The 21,594-nt window shown below is 39.7% G+C and overlaps 2 protein-coding genes across 14 annotated transcripts in view; one reads left to right on the top strand and one right to left on the bottom strand.

The window, feature by feature from the left end:
• WDR33 (WD repeat domain 33) overlaps positions 1-21,594 on the top strand; it is a 115,704-nt gene that overhangs the window by 7,560 nt on the left and 86,550 nt on the right. The window lies entirely within an intron of this gene.
• On the bottom strand, positions 3,291-3,765 carry LOC110132801 (NADH dehydrogenase [ubiquinone] 1 beta subcomplex subunit 3). Its single transcript, XM_070463983.1, has one exon. It carries the CDS (start codon positions 3,732-3,734, stop codon positions 3,438-3,440), a length of 297 nt encoding a protein of 98 aa, XP_070320084.1. The 5' UTR covers positions 3,735-3,765; the 3' UTR covers positions 3,291-3,437.

Below are 21,594 nucleotides of genomic sequence, written 5' to 3'. Positions count from 1 at the left end.
TAATCGTTTGTATATCTTTAGAGAAGCAGCTATTGTCCACTTAAAATATTGGTTGTCTTTTTAATATTGAGCTGTGAGAGTTCTTTATATATTCTAAATGCCAGTCCCTTATCAGTTACATGATTTGCAGAATTTTTTTCTAATTATGTGGATAGTCTTTTCGTTTTCTTTTTTTTTCTTTTAATACTTCTATTTATTTTTGGCTGTCTGGGTCTTCCTTGCTGGGAGGGCTTTCTCTGTTTGCAGGGGGCTGGTGGTGGGGGGGCTCCTGTGGTTGCTGTGCTCAGGTGTCTCATGGTGGTGGCTTTTGTTGTGCAGCACAGGCTCTAGAGTGCACGGGCTTCAGTAGTTGCAGCACGTGGGCTCAGTAGTTGCGGCTCCCAGGCTCTAGAGCACAGGCTCAGTAGTTGTGGTACATGAGGCTTAGTTGCTCCATGGCATGTGGGATCCTTCTGGATCAGGGATCAAACCCGTGTCTCCTGCATTGGCAGGCAACTTCTTTACCACTGAGCCACCAAGGAAGCCCTGTCTTTTCACTTTAAAGATGGTTTTATTGAAGCACAAAAACGTTGTAATTTTGATGATGTCCAGTTTGTCCATTTTTTCTTGGGTTGATTGTGCTTTTGGTGTTGTATCATAAAAAGGCTTCCCCTAACCTGAGTCACAAATATATATGTTTGCTGCACTTAGTGCAGCTAGTAATTGGTTAAGCAATTGATTTTCCCAACGAAAAATGTAGATTGTTTTCCATGAGTATGCCTAAGAAAATGAATTTGACTGTTTAGAAAGCTCTGATTAGTTTGCCTTTGTGGTAAGAAATTAATAAGCTTTAGTTTTAGCTGTAATAAAAGCAATTTTATGTAACTATACTGAACCTTTATAAAGGGGAGATTCACATAAAAAAGGATATATGTTTCATTGGTGAAATTTTTTTAAACTTTACTTTTTAACTCAGTAATTATATCCTTAATAACCAGTGTATTTTTGAAATTCAGACTGATTTGTTTGAAGGAAAGACCAAACTAAGACAGTATGTGTCATAGGGTAAAAACACCACAAATGCCAATGACTGAGGAACTAGTTAGGATTGTAGGCCAATGTGGGTAATAAAAGCAGAAGCGGAATCACTGTGCCAAAATCAGGAGGCACTCAAAACCTTAAGCTTTTCACTTTATCTTGCTGTTGACAAATTTGAAATATTCAGGACCATCTGCTTAGGATTCTGCCTTTCGTAATGATTGTGTGTTTTGTTAAATGTTTTTACATTCAGTTTAGTTGTTAAGCTAAATTTAAAACTGAGTTGAAAAGAAACTGGAAAATTCTTACATGCTCTCTGTATAATCTTGAAATTTTAGAATTATTTAACTTTAGAGGTCATAAGATCTAGACTCTTAAAGAAGCAGGATTGAAGAGATTAAATTTGTTCAAAGTCACACAGTGGAAGAATACAGGTCACTTGAATGCCTGTGTAGTATTCTTTTCTCCACCTTAAAAAAAACCCCCCAAACCCATCAACATTTCAGTGTAACTTTGGAGAGTGTAACTTTTGTTCACTGTCTTCGTGAGAGAGCTAAAATTATACTTTTACATAGTCAGAAAAGTCTAAAATAAGAAGATCTTCCATCAGGAAGTAAGTGATCATATTATTCTGTGGTCTTGAGGTTGTTATATGTAGCTTTGTTTAAAATTATTACCACCTGGGACTTTGTTGTACTTCTATTTTAGTAACTATGATTTCAGCTTTTAAATCTAGTATTTGACAGAATATTTTTTGGTAGGTATTTTAGAAATTAATTAAATTATTTGGTCATGCTGTGGGGCTTGTGGGATCTTAGTTTCCTGACCAGGGATTGAACCTGAGGCCAAGAGAAACGTAGAGTCCTAACCACTGGACCACTGGGGAATTCCCTCTTGGTAGATATTTTTTATCCAAACATGCTGCATCTCAAATGAGTAGCTAGGTTCCTCCCTCGTGTGTGTCATGTTCTCAAATTATAGTTTTTCTTTTTACCACCCACATTTTCTACCCACAATGTTCATTTGCAGCTGTGTTTTTTACAACAGTTTTGTGCCCAGAATGTTCATTTCCAGTTCATTGCCTATGTTCATAACCCTACTTAGTAATTTCTTTTATAAGTTATTTTATCTTTAGGCATTTGTTCATTCATACTTTAATACTGCATGCGTGCTAAGTCACTTTGGTCGTGTCAGACCCTTGGTGAACCTGTGGCCTGCAGCCTGTCAGGCTCCTCTGTCTGTGGGGTTCTCCAGGCAAGAATACTGGAGTGGGTTGCCATGTCCTTCTCCAGGGGATCTTCCCAACCCAGGGATCGAACCCATATCTCTTATGTCTCCTGCATTGGCAGGTGGGTCCTTTACCACTAGCCTCATTACCAAAAAAAGTGAAGAGTATAAGGGGATATACAGTGATCTATCTCTTCCTTGTGGCTGTCCTCCAAGCCTCTTTCATCTATCCAGTAACTATAGTTATCAGTTTGTTGTGAATTTTTCCAGTGATAATTTGTGTTATATATATAGAAAATGTGGAGCTTCCCCTGGTAGCTCAGCTGGTAAAGAAACCACCTGCAATGCAGAAGACCCTGGTTCGATTCTAGGTCGGGAAAGATCCCCTGGAGAAGGAATAGGCCATCCATTTTAGTATTCACGGGCTTCCCTGGTGGCTCAGGAGGTAGGGACTCCGCCTGCAGTGTGGGAGACCTGGGTTTTGATCCCTGGGTTGGGAAGATCCCCTGGAGGAGGGCATGGCAACCCACTCCAGTATTCTTGCCTGGAGAATCCCCATGGACAGAGGATCCTGGCAGGCTACAGTCTGTGGGGTCAGAGTCAGAGCTGACTGAGGGACTAAGCGCAGCACGTAGCACGTGTATTTACTGCAGATGTGTGTGTGTGTGTGTGTGCGCCTTTTTTATTGCTTCTCACATCCATGGTAGTAGTCTGTGCACTGCTTTGTACTGATTTTCACTTAACAATACATCTTGGAGATTCTAAATAGAACTACCTTCTTTATAATAGTTGCTTAATATGTATTGTATGGGTATTTCATGTTAACTAGTTCTCTAATTCATAGACATGGGTAGTTTCCAGTCTTTTGTTATTAAACACAGTGCTCCATTGAATAGCCTTATGGATATGTGTTTGTGCATGTGTGAGCCTATGTAGGGATAAATTCATGGAATGGAAGTGCTTGGTCAAAGAAAGTGTACTGTCAATGTGTGAATATGATTGTTTTTCTCACATCAGACTATCACTTCTATTATCATAGTTTCTGCTTTCCTTTTTTTTTTTCACATGTTTTCTTATTTTATTAAATCTTACTAGTATTCCTTAAGGAATAAACACACAGGTGAGTAGGCTACAGTGAAGAAATCTTTTTATAAGAAAGTTAAGACATTAAAAGATATTTCCAGGTATTATCTTCAGTGATGTTTCTTATCTTTTTTCTGGGACTCCAGGTAATATTCAGCCCCTACAGCTACCACAAATGCAGCAAATCCCCACTTGAATCCTTTTAATAATGCTCCAACAAAGGAAACATTATTTGCAAAGCCACCCATGTATCTCCAAGCTTCATTGCGGCCCCATGGATCCCTTAGTCCTCGTGCAGCCAGTTTCTCCTGGACAGTTTCCAATGGTGTCCCTTCTATCTTCCATTGTTTATAATCTGGAAGTTCCATTTTACTAGGACCATGTTCATGTCCATGTCCATGGGCCATGTCTGACAGCAATCTGACCTCTCAGGACACTCAAGCAGTTTCTGCTTTCTTGAATGATATTACTTCCTAGTAAATGATGAGTCATTTTCAGCATGAGTAACAAGGGGAATTTAAAATCACTAATTTGTCCCTTTTTGATAATTTTCATGTGATACATATTCCTGGGATGATTGATTATTGCCTACAGTAGTGCTTTCTATACTTTTTGGACCCCATAGGAATCTGATAAAAGTTATATATTTCTTCCTAGAAAAAAAAGTGAATACCCATATTAGAATTTTACCTGTAATTATGAGGTGGGAGGGTCATTGAAATCCTTCTTTTCTTAAATTTAATTTTAACACCAAAAACATTTTGTGTTCGGGTTCAGTTCCAGTTCAGTCGCTCAGTTGTGTCCAACCCTTTGCGACCCCATGGGCTGCAGCATGCCAGGCCTCCTTGTCTATCGCCAACTTCTGGAGTCTACACAAACTTATGTCTGTTGAGTCGGTGATGCCATCCAGCCATCTCATCCTCTGTCATCCCTTCTCCTGCGCTCAATCTTTCCCAGCATCAGGGTCTTTTCAATGAGTCAGCTCTTTGCATCAGGTGGCCAAAGTATTGGAGTTTCAGCTTCAACATCAGTCCTTCCAGTGAACACTCAGGACTGATCTCCTTTAGGATGGACTGGTTGGATCTCCTTGCAGTCCAAGGGACTCTCAAGAGTCTTCTCCAACACCACAGTTCAAAAGCATCAATTCTTTGGTGCTCAGCTTTCTTTATAGTCCTACTCTCACATCCATACATGACTACTGGAAAAACCATAGCCTTGACTAGATGGACCTTTGTTGGCAAAGTAATGTCTCTGCTTTTTAATATGCTGTCTAGGTTGGTCATAACTTTCCTTCCAAGGAGTGCGTGTCTTTTAGTTTCATGGCTGCAGTCACCATCTGCAGGTGATTATAGAGCTCCTAAAAATAAAGTCAGCCACTGTTTCCCCATCTATTTGCCATGAAGTGATAGGACCAGATGCCATGATCTTAGTTTTCTGAATGTTGAGCTTTAAGCCAACTTTTTCACTCCTCTTTCACTTTCATCAAGAGGCTCTTTAGTTCTTCACTTTCTGCCATAAGGGTGGTGTCATCATAGCTGATTAACAGTGTTTGATAGTTTCAGGTGAACAGTGAAGTGACTCAGCCATACATACACATGAATCCATTCTCCCCCAAACTCCCTCCCATCCAGGATGGCAAGTAAGATTGAGCAGAGAAGGAAATGGCAACCCATTCCAGTATTCTTGCCTGGAGAATCCCATGGACAGAGGAGCCTGGCAAGTCCATGGGGTCACATGATTGAAGTGACTGAGCACCATGTGCTATTCAGTAGGCTTTTGTTGGTTATCCATTTTAAATACAGCAGTGTGTATGATACCACCCTTATGGCAGAAAGTGAAGACAAACTAAAGAGCCTCTTGATGAAAGTGAAAGAGGAGAGTGAAAAAGTTGGCTTAAAGCTCAACATTCAGAAAACTAAGATCATGGCATCTGGTCCCATCACTTCATGGCAAATAGATGGGGAAACAGTGGCAGACTTTATTTTTTGGGGCTCCAAAATCACTGCAGATGGTGACTGCAGCCATGAAACTAAAAGATACGCACTCCTTGGAAGGAAAGTTATGACCAACCTAGACAGCTTATTAAAAAGCAGAGACATTACTTTACCAGAAAGGTCCATCTAGTCAAGGCTATGGTTTTTCCAGTAGTCATGTATGGATGTGAGAGTTGGTCTATAAAGAAAGCTGAGCACCGAAGAATTGATGCTTTTGAACTGTGATGTTGGAGAAGACTCTTGAGAGTCCCTTGGACTGCAAGGAGATCCAACTAGTCCATCCTAAAGGAGATCAGTCCTGAGTGTTCATTGGAAGGACTGATGCTGAAGCTGAAACTCCAATACTTTGGCCACCTGATGCAAAGAGCTGACTCATCTGAAAAGACCCTGATGCTGGGAAAGATTGAAGGTGGGAGGAGAAGGGGATGACAGAGGATGAGATGGTTGGATGGCATCACCAACTCAACAGACATGAGTTTGGGTAAACTCTGGGAGTTGGTGATGGACAGGGAGGCCTGGCATGCTGCAGTCCATGGGATCGCAAAGAGTCAGATACGACTGAGTGACTGAACTAGAACTGATGCCCATTTATGTATCCATAGGACCCAGGTAAACTTCCTGCTTTATTTGATCGATGCAAATAAACTCTTGTGTCTAGGTTGGCATAATGAACATTTCAGAATCTAGCTCCACTATGTGAACTTAGGTTTCCAGCTTCTTCCTCAAATGCTCCCTCTCCTCAGTACCCTGTCTTTGAACCATTAAAAAAACAAACAAAACCGCTTAAAATCGAGTACACCTAAAACTAATGCAGTGTTTTATGTCAGTTATATTTCAAAACAAAAAAGCAAAACCTCTGTAGTTGTCTCTTTACTTGCTGTTTCCTCTGCTTGGAATTACCCCAGTCCCTTTATCCCCTTGTTGTATCCTTTTTGTAAATCACCATATATGTTAGTTCATCTGAATCTTTGTTTCACATTTGTGCTCCCCCTCTGTGTCTTCCCATGGCATTCTGTCTCACAGCACAATGTTTAATACATGGATAGGAGAAGGAGATGACAACCCACTCCAGTATTCTTGCCTGAAGAACCCCATGGACAGAGGAGCCTGGTGGGCTACAGTTCATGGGGTTGCAAAGAGTCAGACACGACTGAAGTGACATAGTACATTAGGACGATTCAATATTGTGAAGTGGTCAGTTCTCCTCAGCTTAATTTATAGATTCAATATGATCCCAGTCAAAATCCTTGGAAGTTATTTTTTGGATGTTGATAAACAAAGCTCCTTATTTGAATAGATAGTATCATCAGTGCCTGTTAAATGAATGGTTGCTATAGAACAGAATATTCACAGAATTCTAAGGCTTTACCCTGTGGTGTTAAACATTTTAGATATCCAGAGAAATTGAAGAAAGAAGTTAATACCATACATTTGCCTCTTAAATTCAACATTTGTTAGGAGTTTCTGTATTTTCTCGTTAGGGCTGATATATCAAAATGTAAGTTCAGTCACTAAAGTCTGTTCAGTCGCTCAGTCATGTCTGACTCTTTGTGACCCCATGGACTACAGCATGCCAGACTTCCCTGTCCTTTACTATCCTCGGGGTTGCTCAGACGCATGTCCATTGAGTTGATAATGCCATCCAACCATGTCATCCTTTGTTTCCCCCTTCTCCTCCTGCCCTCCGTCTTTCCCAGCATCAGGGTCTTTTCCAGTGAGTTGGCTCTTAACATCAAGTGGCCAAAGTATTGGAGCTTCAGCATCAGTCCTTCCAATGAATATTCAGGGTTGGTTTCCTTTAGGATTGACTGATTTGATCTCCTTGCTGTCCAAGGAACTCTGAAGAGTCTTCTCCAGCACCATAGTTCAAAAGCATCAATTCTTTGGTGCTCAGCCTTCTTTATGGTCCAACTCGCACATCCGTATATGACTGCTGGAAAAACCATAGCTTTGACTCTATGGACCTTTGTTGGCAAAGTGATATCTCTGCTTTTTAATACGCTGTGTAGGTTTGTTGTAGCTTTTCTTGCAAGGAGCAAGCATCTTTTAATTTCAGGGCTGCAGTCACTGTCCAGTGATTTTTAGAGCCCGATAAGATAAAATCTGTCACTGTTTCCATTTTTTCCCCATCTATTTTCTATGAAGTGATGAGACCGAATACTGTGATCTTAGTTTTTTTAATGTTGAGTTTTAAGCCAGTTTTTTTCACTATGCTCTTTCACCTTCATTATGAGGCTCTTTAGTTCCTCTTCACTTTCTGCCGTAAGGTTGGTGTCATCTGCATAGCTTAGATTGTTGATATTTCTCCTGGAAGTCTTGATTCCAGCCTGGCATTTCACATGATGTACTCTGCGTATAAGTTAAATAAGCAGGGTGACAATGTATAGCCTTGATGTACTCCTTTGCCTCTTCTGAACCACAGACTTAAACAAATAGACATTTGCTGTCTTCCAGTTCTGGAGGTTTGGTGTCTGAGATGATGGTTCAGCAGGGCTGTGGTCCCTCTGAAGGTGCTAGGGACAGATCTGTTCTAGTACTTTCCTACCTGGTTTCTGGTAGTTCCTTGGCCTGTGCCAGTGTGTGTCCTAAATTTCCCCTTTTTATAAAAACACTAATCATGTTGAATTATTGACCCATTCTGCTCGTGTATGATTCCATCTTAACTAATGATATCTGCAGTGATACAGGGGGGTAGGTGTGGCGGCGGTGGTGGTGGTGAAGACTTCACCATATGAATTTTGAGGGAATGTAATGCAACCAGTAGCACTCTATCTCTTATATAGAGATACATACATACATTCATACCTTTTAACCGTTTGAGAGTAATTGTGGATATCATGACAAATGATGCTTCAGTAAGCAGTGTCAGCATGCAGTAACACATCTAAGAAAATCAGCCGTAATTCCCTAATACTGTGTAATATCTGGTCCATTCAAACAGCTTTTAGTAACTGTTTTTTCCCCCAGAAATGTTTTTTCCCCAGCAGACAGCCATTTGGTTGTCTCATTGGACTTGGTTAACTAGTTTAACTAGTAGGACTTGTTTAAAAAGCAGTCCTTTTGCTTTTTTCTTTCTCATACATATACTTTTTTTTTTTTTTTCAAGATTTAACAGAAGTATCACATTTGCAGATCAGGCATCTATGCCTTGCCAACCTGATTGATTGGTTGAAGCCTTCATTTGCTTTCTCTGTCCAAGAGTCTTAATACAGAAGGCATGTCTCTTGATGGACAGTTTACAGGACTGTTACATTAAGTTGTTCTGGAGAGTGGACTTTATCTTTGTACATTTCAAGGGTTATCCTGTCACCTCAAAAATGTTTATTTTGTTTATGCTACACATTCTGTATTTTAAATTAGACTGTTGCATATAGGCCCTTTAAATTTGATAAATATTCTCTTAGCTCATCACCTGTGGTCTGTTCTATGAGCAAATACTTGCTGTGTTTGCTGGACTTCTCCACTGTATAATATGTTTTTTGTAGTTAATAAATGTCTTGGAAGAAATACTTTGAAACTGTGTAAATATACTGTTTTTGTTCTCAAATTTTTAGCTTCCATGGGTGGAGCCTGTCTGTAGCAACTATTACTAGGTGTTCCAGTGATGATTTTCTGTGAACATATATTTTAACATATATTGGGTTGACCAAAAAGTCCCTTTGGTTTTAAATAAAAATAAAAGACACATTTTTCATTTTCACCAAGAACTTTATTGAACAACATATTCACAGTTTTGTTCCACTACCTTCTGCCATTTTTCAGGCAACTTCATAATTCCATCTTCCCAAAACTTTTTATCTTTTTGAGCAAAGAACTGTTCCAGGTGCCTTTTACAGTCTTCCAGGGAATTGACATTTTTTCCATTATGAGAATTTTGTAAAGACTGAAATAAATGGAAATCTGAAGTTGCAATGTCTGTTGAATACAGTGGTTGAATCTGAACTTCCCAGCCAAGCTATAACAGTTTTGCCTGGTCATCAAAGAAATCCTTGTGTTATCCAGATGGAAGATTATATGTTTTCTGTTGGCTAATTTCAGGCTCTTTTCTCCTGAGTTGTATGCAGTTGATTATTCTCAGTTAATGTCTTGATTGGATCACTCTGAACTTCAACTCGTCTACCTTACCATGGAACGTTGCCCAGGGGAGAAATCTCCAGCATGGAAATTTGTAAACCAGTTGTGACATGTTGGATCAGTCACATATACTTCTCCATACACCGCACAAATCTTTTTTTCATTTCAGTTGTGTTTTTACTTTTCTTTAGATAATAAAACATCAGTTCAGTTTAGTCGCTCAGTTGTGTCCGACTCTTCGTGACCCTATGGACCACAGCACTCTAGGCCTCCTTGTCCATCACCAACTCCTGGAGTCTACTCAAACTTATCTCCATTGAGTCAGGGATGCCATCTAACCATCTTATCCTTTGTCATCGCCTTCTCCTCCTGCTTTCAGTCTTTCCCAGCATCAGGGTCCTTTCAAATGAGTCAGCTCTCTGCATCAGGTGGCCAAAGTATTGGAGTTTCAGCTTCAACATCAGTCCTTCCAATGAACACTCAGGACTGATCTCCTTTAGGATGGACTGGTTGGATCTCCTTGCAGTCCAAGGGACTCTCAAGAGTCTTCTCCAATACCACAGTTCAAAAGCATCAATTCTTCGGCATTCAGCCTACTCCAACTCTCACATCCATACATGACTACTGGAAAAACCATAGCCTTGACTAGATGGACCTTTGTTGGCAAAGTAATGTCTCTGCTTTTTAATAAGCTGTCTAGGAAGAAACTTTCCTTCCAAGGAGTAAGCGTCTTTTAATTTCATGGCTGCAGTCACCATGTGCAGTGATTTTGGAGCCCAAAAAAATAAAGTCTGCCACTGTTTCCCCATCTATTTGCCATGAAGTGATGGGACCAGATGCCATGATCTTAGTTTTCTGAATGTTGAGCTTTAAGGTAGCTTTTCCACTCTCCTCTTTCACTTTCATCAAGAGGCTTCTTAGTTCTTCTTCACATTCTGCCATAAGGGTGGTGTCATCTGCATATCTGAGGTTATTGATATTTCTCCCAGCAATCTTGATTCCAAGTTGTGCTTCATCCAGCCCAGCATTTCTCATGATGTACTCTGCATGTAAGTTAAATAAGCAGGGTGACAATGTACAGCCTTGACGTACTCCTTTTCCAACCTAGAAACAGTCTGTAGTCCTAACTGTTGCTTCTTGACCTGCATACAGATTTCTCAGGAGGCAGGTCAGGTGGTCTGGTATTCCCATCTCTTTCAGAATTTTCCACAGTTTATTGTGGTCCACACAGTCAAAGGCTTTGGCATAGTCAATAAAGCAGATATAGATATTTCTCTGGAACTCTCTTGCTTTTTTGATGATCCAGCGGATGTTGGCAATTTATCTCTGGTTCCTCTGCCTTTTCTAAAACCAGCTTGAACATCTTATCTGGAAATTCACGGTTCGCATATTGCTGAAGCCTGGCTTGGAGAATTACTTTACTAGCATAACATGCCAAAAATGTTGCTTTTTTTCTTTCATCAGTTTTAAAATAGCTACACAAAAATGCACCAATTTTGATTTGTTAAATGCACATTTAAAATGTCGCTTTTTTCTTTCATCTTCAATATTAAAAAATAGCTACACAAAAATTCGCCAGTGTTGATTTTTTTTAAATACACGTTGGTATGACAGCTGTCACAGTACAGTCTAACAAGACTGTTTTCAGTGACGTTAAAGACAACTAAATAATCCTAAAGACAGCTTATGGAAAAAAACTGAATTGAGTTTCTTGGCCAGCCCAATATTTATTACCATTTTTAGTGTGCCAGGCTGTATGCAAGACACTGGAATACAGAGATTAAAAGCATTCACTTCTTGCTTAAAAGGAATTTATAGTTTAAATAGGCAGACATAGTTTTTACCAGTATAATGTCTGCTTTTCCATGATTATGGCATAATACACTTTGGAAATGCAGACTGCTGAATAAATTTAAGTGTAATAAGCAAGCATAAGCTTACAAAAGTAATTGAGAACATTGGTATAGAAATACACCAGCAAAGGCTGTGAGAGTATTTGGCAGACTTAGAGATTTCAGAATAGCATTGAAAAACAAAAGTGAAAGGAAAAAATGTCCCCTCCTAGCTTCTTATATAGACCTCCTTGTCCATTGTGGACAACTTGGAAAAACTCAAGGTGTAAAGAAGACAACAAAATTTTACCATGAGTCCGTGCTCTATTTTCTTTATGTGTTTCTTCTCATCTTTTGGCTTTTGAGGAAAAGTGTACAGTTCTTTTAAAATAATTGTAATTGTTCCACAGTCTGATTTTTCCACTCAATATTAGATTTTGTGTAATTTTAAAAAATATTTCAAGCATTTTAATGGTTAGCTAAAGTTTTATAATATAGATACACAGAGGTATTGATAAATCTTGTTGCCTATTATGCTTGTGAACTGAACTGAAAAACTTTGTTGCAAGAGAGAATTTTTTAGTTGGCTACTTGAATCCCTGTTAAATCATAGAATGGTTCTCTGAAATAATGTAAATGTATAAATGTTTATAAATGTATAAAGGTACTCCTGGAAATCACAGCCAGGTGCAACATGGTTTAAAAATTGCAGAAGTTTTCTTGCATTTCGGATACAAGATATAAGTCATTCTGTGCTTTACAAATTTTTAACTATTGAGTGATATTAATGGTTCTTAATGCTTTCCTTTGTTTTAGAAATTAAGGGAAAAAAGACCCAGAGTGTCACACTGTTTCTTCAGGGCGGGAGAGCCTGAACTAGAGGCCTGTCTTCCCCAGTGGGTGGCTCTTTGCATGCTAACAATAACAGTGTGCCCTCCCTCAAGGCTGAGGAGTTCTGTGGAGGGGTTGGGAATAGCATGACAGTGGTACAACTTTGCTGTATATTTTTTAAAAATGTCATTTGTTTATTTTTGGCTGCGCTGGGTTGCTGGTGTGCAGGTTTTCTCTAGTTGTAGCGAGTGGAGGCTACTCTAGTTATGGTGTTCATGCTTCTCATTGTGGTGGATTCTCTTGTTGCAGAGCACAGGCTTCAGGGTGTGTGGGTTTCACTAGTTGCTGTGTGTTGGCTCAGTAGTTGTCGTATTGGATCTTTCATTGAGGCTCATGGACTCTAGTTGTGACACTTTCGGGCTTAATTGCCCTGCAGCATGTGAGATCTTATTTCCCCACTTAGGAATTGAACCTGCGTTTCCCCTGCATTGGAAGGCAGATTGCTAACTGCTGGACTATCAGGGAAGTCTTTCTTGAACTTACTTTTAAGATGTAGCTTGAAGAAAGGGTTCTACAGTTGAAGGAGTTTTATAAAAAATGAGAATTTCCTGGTGATCCAGTGATTAGGATTCTGTGCTTTCACTGCTGAGGGGCCAGGTTTGGTTCTTGGAGAGAAAAAGATAACGCGAATGTCCTTGAGAATTCTTTGTCATATTCAGCCTTCTTTTTTCCACTTGTGAATAGTAAGTGCTGCCAACTCCAGTTAATTTTTGTTATTCATAGCACTGGTGAGTCTGGGTCAGTCTCTTGTGGGGTCACTGACTCCTTTCTCCTGGGTCCTGGTGTGCACAAGGTTCTGTTTGTGCCCTCCAAGAGTCTGTTTCCCCAGTCCTGTGTAAGTTCTGGTGGCTCTATGGTGGGGTTAATGGCAACCTCCTCCAAGAGGGCTTATGCCATACCCAGGTCTACTGCACCCAGAGCCCCTGCCCCTGCAGCAGTCCACTGCTGACCCGTACCTCCACAGGAGACACTCAAACACAGTTCTGTCTCAGTTTCTGTGGGGTCTCTGGGGCCTGGTGCACACACAGTTTGTTTGAGCCCTCTGAGCATCTCTGATGGGTATGGGGTTTGATTTAAAGTGATTTTTCCCCTCCTACCATCTTGCTGGGGCTTCTCTGCCCTTGGACGTGGGGTATCTCCTCACAGTTGCTCCAGTGCTGTGCTGTAAAGAGCAATATTGCTGTAAAGAACAATATTGCATAGGAACCTGGAATGTTAGGTCCATGAATCAAGGCAAATTGAAGTGGTCAAACAGGAGATAGCAAGAGTGAACATTGACATTTTAGGAATCAGTGAACTAAAATGGACTGGAATGGGTGAATTTAACTCAGATGACCATTATATCTACTACTATGGGCAAGAATCCCTTAGAAGAAATGGAGTAGCCATCATAATCAACAAAAGAGTCTGAAATGCAGTACTTGGATGCAATCTCAAAAATGACAGAATGGTCTCTGTTTGTTTCCAAGGCAAACTGTTCAATATCATGGTAATCCAAGTCTATGCCCCAACCAGTAATGCTGAAGAAGCTGAAGTTGAATGGTTCTATGAAGACCTACAAGACCTTCTAGAACTAACACCAAAAAAAGATGTCCTTTTCATTATAGGGGACTGGAATGCAAAAGTAGGAAGTCAAGAGATACCTGGAGTAACAGGCAAATTTGGCCTTGGAGTACAAAATGAAGCAGGGCAAAGGCTAACAGAGTTTTGCCAAGAGACGCACTGGTCATAGCAAACACCTTCTTCCAACAACACAAGAGTTAAGACTCTACATATGGACATCACCAGATGGTCAACACTGAAATCAGATTGATTATATTCTTTGCAGCCAAAGATGGAGAAGCTCTATACAGTCAGCAAAAACAAGACTGGGAGCTGACTGTGGCTCAGATCATGAACTTCTTATTGCCAAATTCAGACTTAAATTGAAGAAAGTAGGGAAAACCACTAGATCATTCAGGTATGACCTAAATCAAATCCATTATGATTATACAGTGGAGGTGACAAATAGATTCAAGGGATTAGATCTGATAAACAAGAGTGCCTGAAGAATGGATGGAGGTTCAATGACGTTGTACAGAGGCAGTGATCAAGACCATCCCCCAGAAAAACAATGCAAGAAGGGAAAATGGTTGTCTGAGGAAGCCTTACAAATAGTCGAGAAGAGAAGAGAAGCGAAAGGCAAAGGAGACGAGGAAAGGTATACCCATTTGAATGTAGAGTTCCAGAGTGGCACGGAGAAATAAGAAAGCCTTCCTCAGCTATCAATGCAAAGAAATAGAGGAAAACAATAGAATGGGAAAGACTAGAGATCTCTTCCAGAAAATTAGAGATACCAAGAGATGAGCAGAGATGCAGAGATGAGCACAATAAAGGACAGAAATGCTATGCACCTAACAGAAGCAGAAGATAGTAAGAAGAGGTGGCAAGAACACACAGAAGAACTATACAAAAAAGATCTTCACGACCCAGATAATCACGATGGTGTGATCACTCAGAGCCAGACATCCTGGAATGTGAAGTCAAGTGGGCCTTAGAAAGCGTCACTACGAACAAAGCTAGTGGAGGGGATGGAATTCCAGTTAAGCTATTTCAAAACCTAAAAGATGATGCTGTGAAAGTGCTGCACTCAATATGCCAGCAAATTTGGAAAACTTGGCAGTGGCCACAGGACTGGAAAGGGTCAGTTTTCATTCCAGTCCTAAAGAAAGGCAATGCCAAAGAATGCTCAAATTACTGCACAATTGCAGTCATGTCACACGCTAGCAAAGTGATGCTCAAAATTTTCCAAGTGAGGCTTCACTGTGAACCGTGAACTTCCAGATGTTCAAGCTGGATTTAGAAAAGGCAGAGGAACCAGAGATCAAATTGCCAACATCCGTTGGATCATTGAAAAAGCAAGAGAGTTCCAGAAAAACATCTACTTCTGCTTCATTGACTACACCAAAGCCTTTGACTGTGTGGATCACAACAAACTGGAAAATTCTTCAAGAGATGGGAATACCAGACCACCTGACCTGCCTCCTGAGAAATCTGTATGCAGGTCAAGAAGCAACAGTTAGAACTGGACATGGAACAACAGACTGGTTCCAAATTGTGAAAGGAGTACATCAAGGCTGTATATTGTCACCCTGCTTATTTAACTTATATGCAGAGTGCATCATGGGAAATGCTGGGCTGGCTGAAGCACAAGCTGGAATCAAGATTGCCGGGAGAAATATCAATAACCTCAGATATGCAGATGACACCTCCCTTATGGCTGAAAGCAAAGAAGATCTGAAGAGCCTCTTGGTGAAAGTGAAAGAGGAGATTGAAAAAGTTGGCTTAAAACTCAACATTCGTAAAACTGAGATCATGGCATCTGGTCCCATCACTTCATGGCAAATAATTAGGAAAGCAGACTTAATTTTCTTGGGCTCCAGAATCACTGCACATGGTGACTGCAGCCGTGAAATTAAAAGATGCTTGCTCCTTGGAAGAAAAGTTATGACCAGCCTAGACAGCATATTAAAAAGCAGAGACATTACTTTGCCAACAAAGGTCCGTCTAGTCAAAGCTGTGGTTTTTCCAGTAGTCATGTATGGATGTGAGAGTTGGACTATAAAGAAAGCTGAGCACCGAAGAATTGATGCTTTTGAACTGTGGTGTTGGAGAAGACTCTTGAGAGCCCTTGGACTGCAAGGAGATCCAACCAGTCCATCCTAAAGGAAATCAGTCCTGAATATTCATTGGAAGGACTGATGCTGAAGCTGAAACTCCAATACTTTGGTCATCCGATGTGAAGAACTGACTCAGTTGAAAAGACCCTGATGCTGAGAAAGATTGAAGGTGGGAAGAGAAGAGGACGACAGAGGATGAGATGGTTGGATGGCATCACTGACTCAATGGACATGAGTTTGAGTAAACTCTGGGAGTTGGTGATGGACAGGGAGTCTTGGCGTGCTGCAGTCCATGGGGTTGCGAAGTGTCAGACTTGACTGAGCGACTGAATTGAACTAAACTGATTCATCAAAGTTATGTTCTATAAAGTTTCCACAAACATTGAAGTTGCAAATACTGAGCCATTGTTGCTAGGAACTTTCGATTCCTTTGAGTCTTTGTGACACTAGTTCAATCAGTCTACCAAAACATAGCCTTAGGTTATATGTCCTTTTGTTTAAAGATATCTTGTGCTGTACTCAGTTATGTCCGACTCTCTTCGACCCCCTGGGCTGTAGCCTACTAGGGATCCCTGCTAGGGAAAATCCGTTGCCAGGATTTTCCAGGCAAGAATACTAGAGTGGGTTGCCAGGATTTTCCAGGCAAGAATACTAGAGTGGGTTGCCATTCCTTTCTCCAGGGAATGTTCCCTGACCCAAGGATTGAACCCAGGTTGCCTGCATAGCAGGCAGATTCTTTAGCACTGAGCCACGTGCAAAGCCCTTAAAGATAAACTTGGTTATTAACATATTAGGTTGGTACAAAAGTGTCATTTCAGACACTGAATTTTAAATCATTATAACTAGGCTCAAACATATCTTTATTAATCAAAATAGGAACCATTATAGTCAACACATTTTTGCCAGTGAGAAATAAGTTTATTTCCTGTAGCATAAAAATCCATGCTTTGGGGTTTGATGAACTCTTGGAATGCATATTCTGCCTCCCTCTGGTTGTGGAAGCATTTTCCGTGCAAAAAGTTGTCGAGATGTTTGAAGAAATGATGGCTGGCGAGAGGTCGTGACAACTCCTGACCAGACATCGCACAACCAATGCTTCAAAAGCTGAACAAATTGGACCATGAAGTTTTCTCTCCTCAGCTATGTTCTCCTGACCTCTTGCCAACCAACTATAACTATAGTTAATAGAATTGTTTTACCTCAGTAATGTGCATACCTGCATACTAAGTCGCTTCAGTCATGTCTGACTCTTTGAGACCCTATGGACTGTAGCCTTCCAGGCTTCTCTGTCCATGGGATTCTCCAGGCAAGAATACTGGAGTGGGTTGCCATTCCCTCCTCCAGAGAAATCTTCCCTACTGAGGGACTGAACCTGAGTCTCTTAATTATCTCCTGCATTGGCAGGCGGGGTTTTTTTTTTTTAACCACTAGCACCACCCGGGAAGCCCACCTCAATGATAATCTTTATCATATTTCAAAATAACCATCTCTACATGGGACATTATTTCATTCTTTTCTTACTCATAGGCATATGAAGGAGCGCCCAGCTTCTGCCTCTTCTTTGTTCTCTCCTTCAAAGTAGATGGAATTATTTAATATGTTTAATGCAGGAGAATTAACACTTTACAGACATACACAGTTAAGGTTAAAGTCATTGACTAGGGAGCTTGCACACTCAATTCTAAATGTAATATATTTTCCTCCATAAATAACAAATATTTAATTGTCATGAGACAACAGTTTGGTTTTCAAAAATCACATCTAGGGATACATTCATAGGACTGATTAGATAGTCCAGGTGAAATGGTTATAGATAGAGAGGCATCTTCCTTTCACAACAGTCATTTGTATATGAAACCCTATTTTGAAGTTTACAAGAACTCTGTCTGAAGTTTGCGGAAAGGCTGAATTCTTCAAACTAATTATGCCTTCTCTAGCTCAGACACTCTTCTCTTGGCAAGAGCAAGCTGAAACTTATCCATGAAGGTAAAGGTTCTTAATGCTAAACTTTTCTTCTAAGCTTAGATTTGAACTGCTTAAAAAAATCGTACCCAAAAAACCAGTTTGGTCTTTTCCTACGTTTTTCCTATCTTAAGTAAATCATGTCATATTTAATGGAACATTTAGGAAGTTGTTTTTTAATTAATTATTTATTTATTTTCCATTTATTTTTATTAGTTGGAGGCTAATTACTTTACATCATTGCAGTAGTTTTTGTCATACACTGAAATGAATTAGCCATGAGGAAGTTGTTAAAACATTTGCAAAGCCTTCTGTAATATGGAAAACTCTTAAGCTGTTATTATTATGGGGGAAAAAGTAAATAATTTAGGTATAATACATGATTTATGTACAATTAACAAGTAACCATGGTGCTATATAGTTGTTTCTAAGTCTCTGTGAGGGATTGGTTTGAGGGATTGGTCCCTAATATAAAATGGCATATAGTGTTTGCATATAACCTACAGACATCCTCCCCTATATTTTAAATCATCTCTAGATTACTTATACAAAATGTAAATGCTATATGAATAGTTGTAAATGCAAGAACAATGCTTTGGAAATAGTTACTGCTGCTGCTGTTGCTAAGTCGCTTCAGCAGTGTCTGACTGTGCGACCCCGTAGGCGGCAGCCCACCAGGCTTCTCCATCCACGGGATTTTCCAGGCAAGAGTACTGGAGTGGGTTGCCATTGCCTTCTCCAGGAAATTGGCAATTTCAAGTTTTTTGAAACTTTGAAGAATTAAAAATAGTTTTTTCCCCATCCACACTTGGTTGAATCTGAGGGTATAGAACTTGTGGATTTACTTCCTCTCTCCTTAAGTTTTCCTTTTCTCCAAGATTTCCCTCATCTCCATATATTGTTTCACAGTGGATCAAGGTTTAAAAATATGCAAATTGTTAATAAGCAATGCAGATTTGGGTTGGGCTTCCCTTGTGGCTCAGCTGGTAAAGAATCTGCCTGCAATGCTCCCGCATTCAAACCCGAACCTGGGTTTGATTCCTAGGTTGGGACGGTCCCCTGGAAAAGTGAAAGGCTACCCACTCAGTATTCCATCAGTATTCTGGCCTGGAGAATTCCATGGACTGCATAGTCCATGGGGGATCGCAAAGAATTGGACACAACTGAGTGACTTTCACTTTCAGTGCAGATTTGGGTTACAATATGTATTAATATATCATTAGTGTCCGTATTAATTTGACACCAAGATGAAACAGGATCTTCAAGTGCCATCTAATAGTCTTTAGGGAGAGGTTAAATTATGCTACATATTGCAGCATGGTTTTCATTTATTTGTTTAGTTTTTCTTTTTTCCTGAACTCTGAAAGACACAGACTTTTAAAATTTCAGTGTTCATCATCTGTAGGGATAAAGAAATTTTCTTAAATGATTATAATCGTGTTATCAGACAAGAAATCAGCAATAATTACCTCATCTAATTCTTACTCTAATTTAACTAATAAGATCTGTTTACCAAATTTGCCTAATTGAATTATATCAGTTGAATAAATTATCTTATATAACTGTTTGGCACTTAAAAAACTGAGGTATAATTGACATAGCATTTTATTATTTTCAGGTGTACAACATAATGATTTCATATGTTTACAGTGCAGAATTATCACCACAATAAGTCTGGTTAACATCTGTCACCTTATATAGTCACAAGTTATTTTTCTTTTGATGAGAACTTCTAAGGTCTGTTCTCTCAGCAGCTTTCAAGTATGCAATATAGGATTATTAACTGCCGTCACAGTGTTGTTCATTACATCCCCATGACATTTATAACTGAGAGTGTACCGTTTGATCTCTTTCTCTCATCTCACCTACTTTGCACTCCCCCCTCTCTGGCAACCGCCAATGTAGTTTCTGCATGAGTTCTGTTTTTTGTTTGTATTTTAGATTGCACATATAAGTGAGATCATACATTTTTTGTCTTTGACTTATTTCACTTAGCATGATGCCCTGAAGATTCATCATGGTGTCACAAGTGGCAAGATTTCATTATTTTTAATGATTGAGAATAATAGTGTGATACGTATATGTATGTGTCTATAGACACATTGTTTCTGTATCTGGCTATAATAAATAATGCTGCAGTTAATGAGGGTGCATGTGTCTTTCTCAGTTAATATTTTTGTTTTCTTTGGGTAAATACCCAGAAGTGGGATTGCTAGATCCTATGGTAGTTGTGTTTTTAATTTTGGGGGAAACTTCCATACCATTTTATAGCTTAATCACCTTGTAGTGATAATCATCAGTCTCCAGAGGCTTTTATATTATTAGTAGCTTACAGTTTGGGAATAGAAAGTATTGCTTAAGCACATAGGAAAGGACAGCTGTTTTTTTGAAAGTTGTATTTCCTGTTTTAAGTTAAGTTTGGTTAAAAATGTTTCAGGTAAACTCTAGATATTAGACTTGTGCCTTATTCATTTCAAATAATGTTATAATGAAGCTGATTATCAGTTCTCTAGAAATACTATATTGGATTGAATTCTTCATTTGGAGGGACTAATTCTGTATATGGCATGCATGTTGTTTTTCAGTCTTACAGAGCTTCCAACTAAGATCTCAGGTTTTTTATTGAAAACTCAATCCAACAGAGAGTTTGCAACTGAATTTATATTTCTATCACATAAATTGATACCATCCAGTCATTAAAGGAGATTTAGTTAGACTCCTTTTGTTTTAGAGAGATTGTGTTGTTCAGTTGCTAAGTCATGTCCGACTCTGTTCTACTCTATGGACTTAGCAGCACGCTAGCCTCCTCTGTCCTTCACTGTCTCCTGGAGTTTGCTCTAACTCATGTCCATTGAGTCAGTGACATGCATACCATATACTGGAATGGAAAAATATTTTTAAACAATAAAAGTGAATCCTGCCTTCTATTGCCCTAGTTGAGTGAGAGGATGAAATTTTACAAGTGCTTTAAATGGAATTAAAAAGATAGATGTATGTGTTTGTTTTTTGGCCATGGTGGGTCTCTGTTGCCACGTGTGGGCTTTCTATAGTCACGGCGCTGCCGCGCGTTGCTGTGCGGTGGTGGCTGCTCACTGAGCACAGGCGCTCGGTGTCTGGGTGTCAGTGGTTGCAGTGCGTGGGCTCCGTAGCTGTGCTGCAGGGCTTTGTGGCTCCTTAATACACAGACTCTTCCGGGACCAGGGATCAAACTGGCGTCCCTTGCATTGCAAGGCAGATTCTTATTCATCACAGAAGCCCTTAAATTGAATTTTCAATGTACCAAATCATTATATATTAACTATGAAGGAAATTTCATTTACTTTTGGGGTGATACATATATAATCTAAAATTCAAAAGGTGTTAACTGAATTTCTTTTTTTCTAAAAATTTGATTTATAATATTGTGTTAATTTCAGATACACAGGATGGTGATTCAGTTTTTTTCTTAGATTATATTCCATTATAGGTTATTACAAGATTCATGGGTATAATTCCCTGAGCTTTACAGTAATCCTTGTTGCTTATCTACTTTATGTACAGTAGTTTTTAAAAAATTTCTTAAAAGTTGTTTTTGGCTGAGATGGGCCTTTGCTGCTGCACTCGGGCTTTCTCTAGTTGCAGTGCTTGGGCTTCTCATTGTGGTGGCTTTTCTTGTTGCAGAGCATGGCTCTTGGGAACGTGGGCTTCAGTAGTTGTGGTGTATGGGCTTAGTTGCCCATGCAAGCATGTGGAATCTTCCCAGACCAGGTATTGAACCTGTGTTTCCTGCATTGGCAGGTAGATTTTTTACCGTGGGATCACCAGGGGAGTCCTGTATAGTAGTTTGTATCTGTTAATCCTGTACTCTTGATTTGT

This window comes from Odocoileus virginianus, unplaced genomic scaffold (genome assembly GCF_023699985.2).
Source record: "Odocoileus virginianus isolate 20LAN1187 ecotype Illinois unplaced genomic scaffold, Ovbor_1.2 Unplaced_Contig_10, whole genome shotgun sequence".
In the NCBI taxonomy this organism is placed as follows: Eukaryota; Metazoa; Chordata; class Mammalia; order Artiodactyla; family Cervidae; genus Odocoileus; species Odocoileus virginianus.
This window is presented reverse-complemented; position numbering and strand designations above follow the sequence as displayed.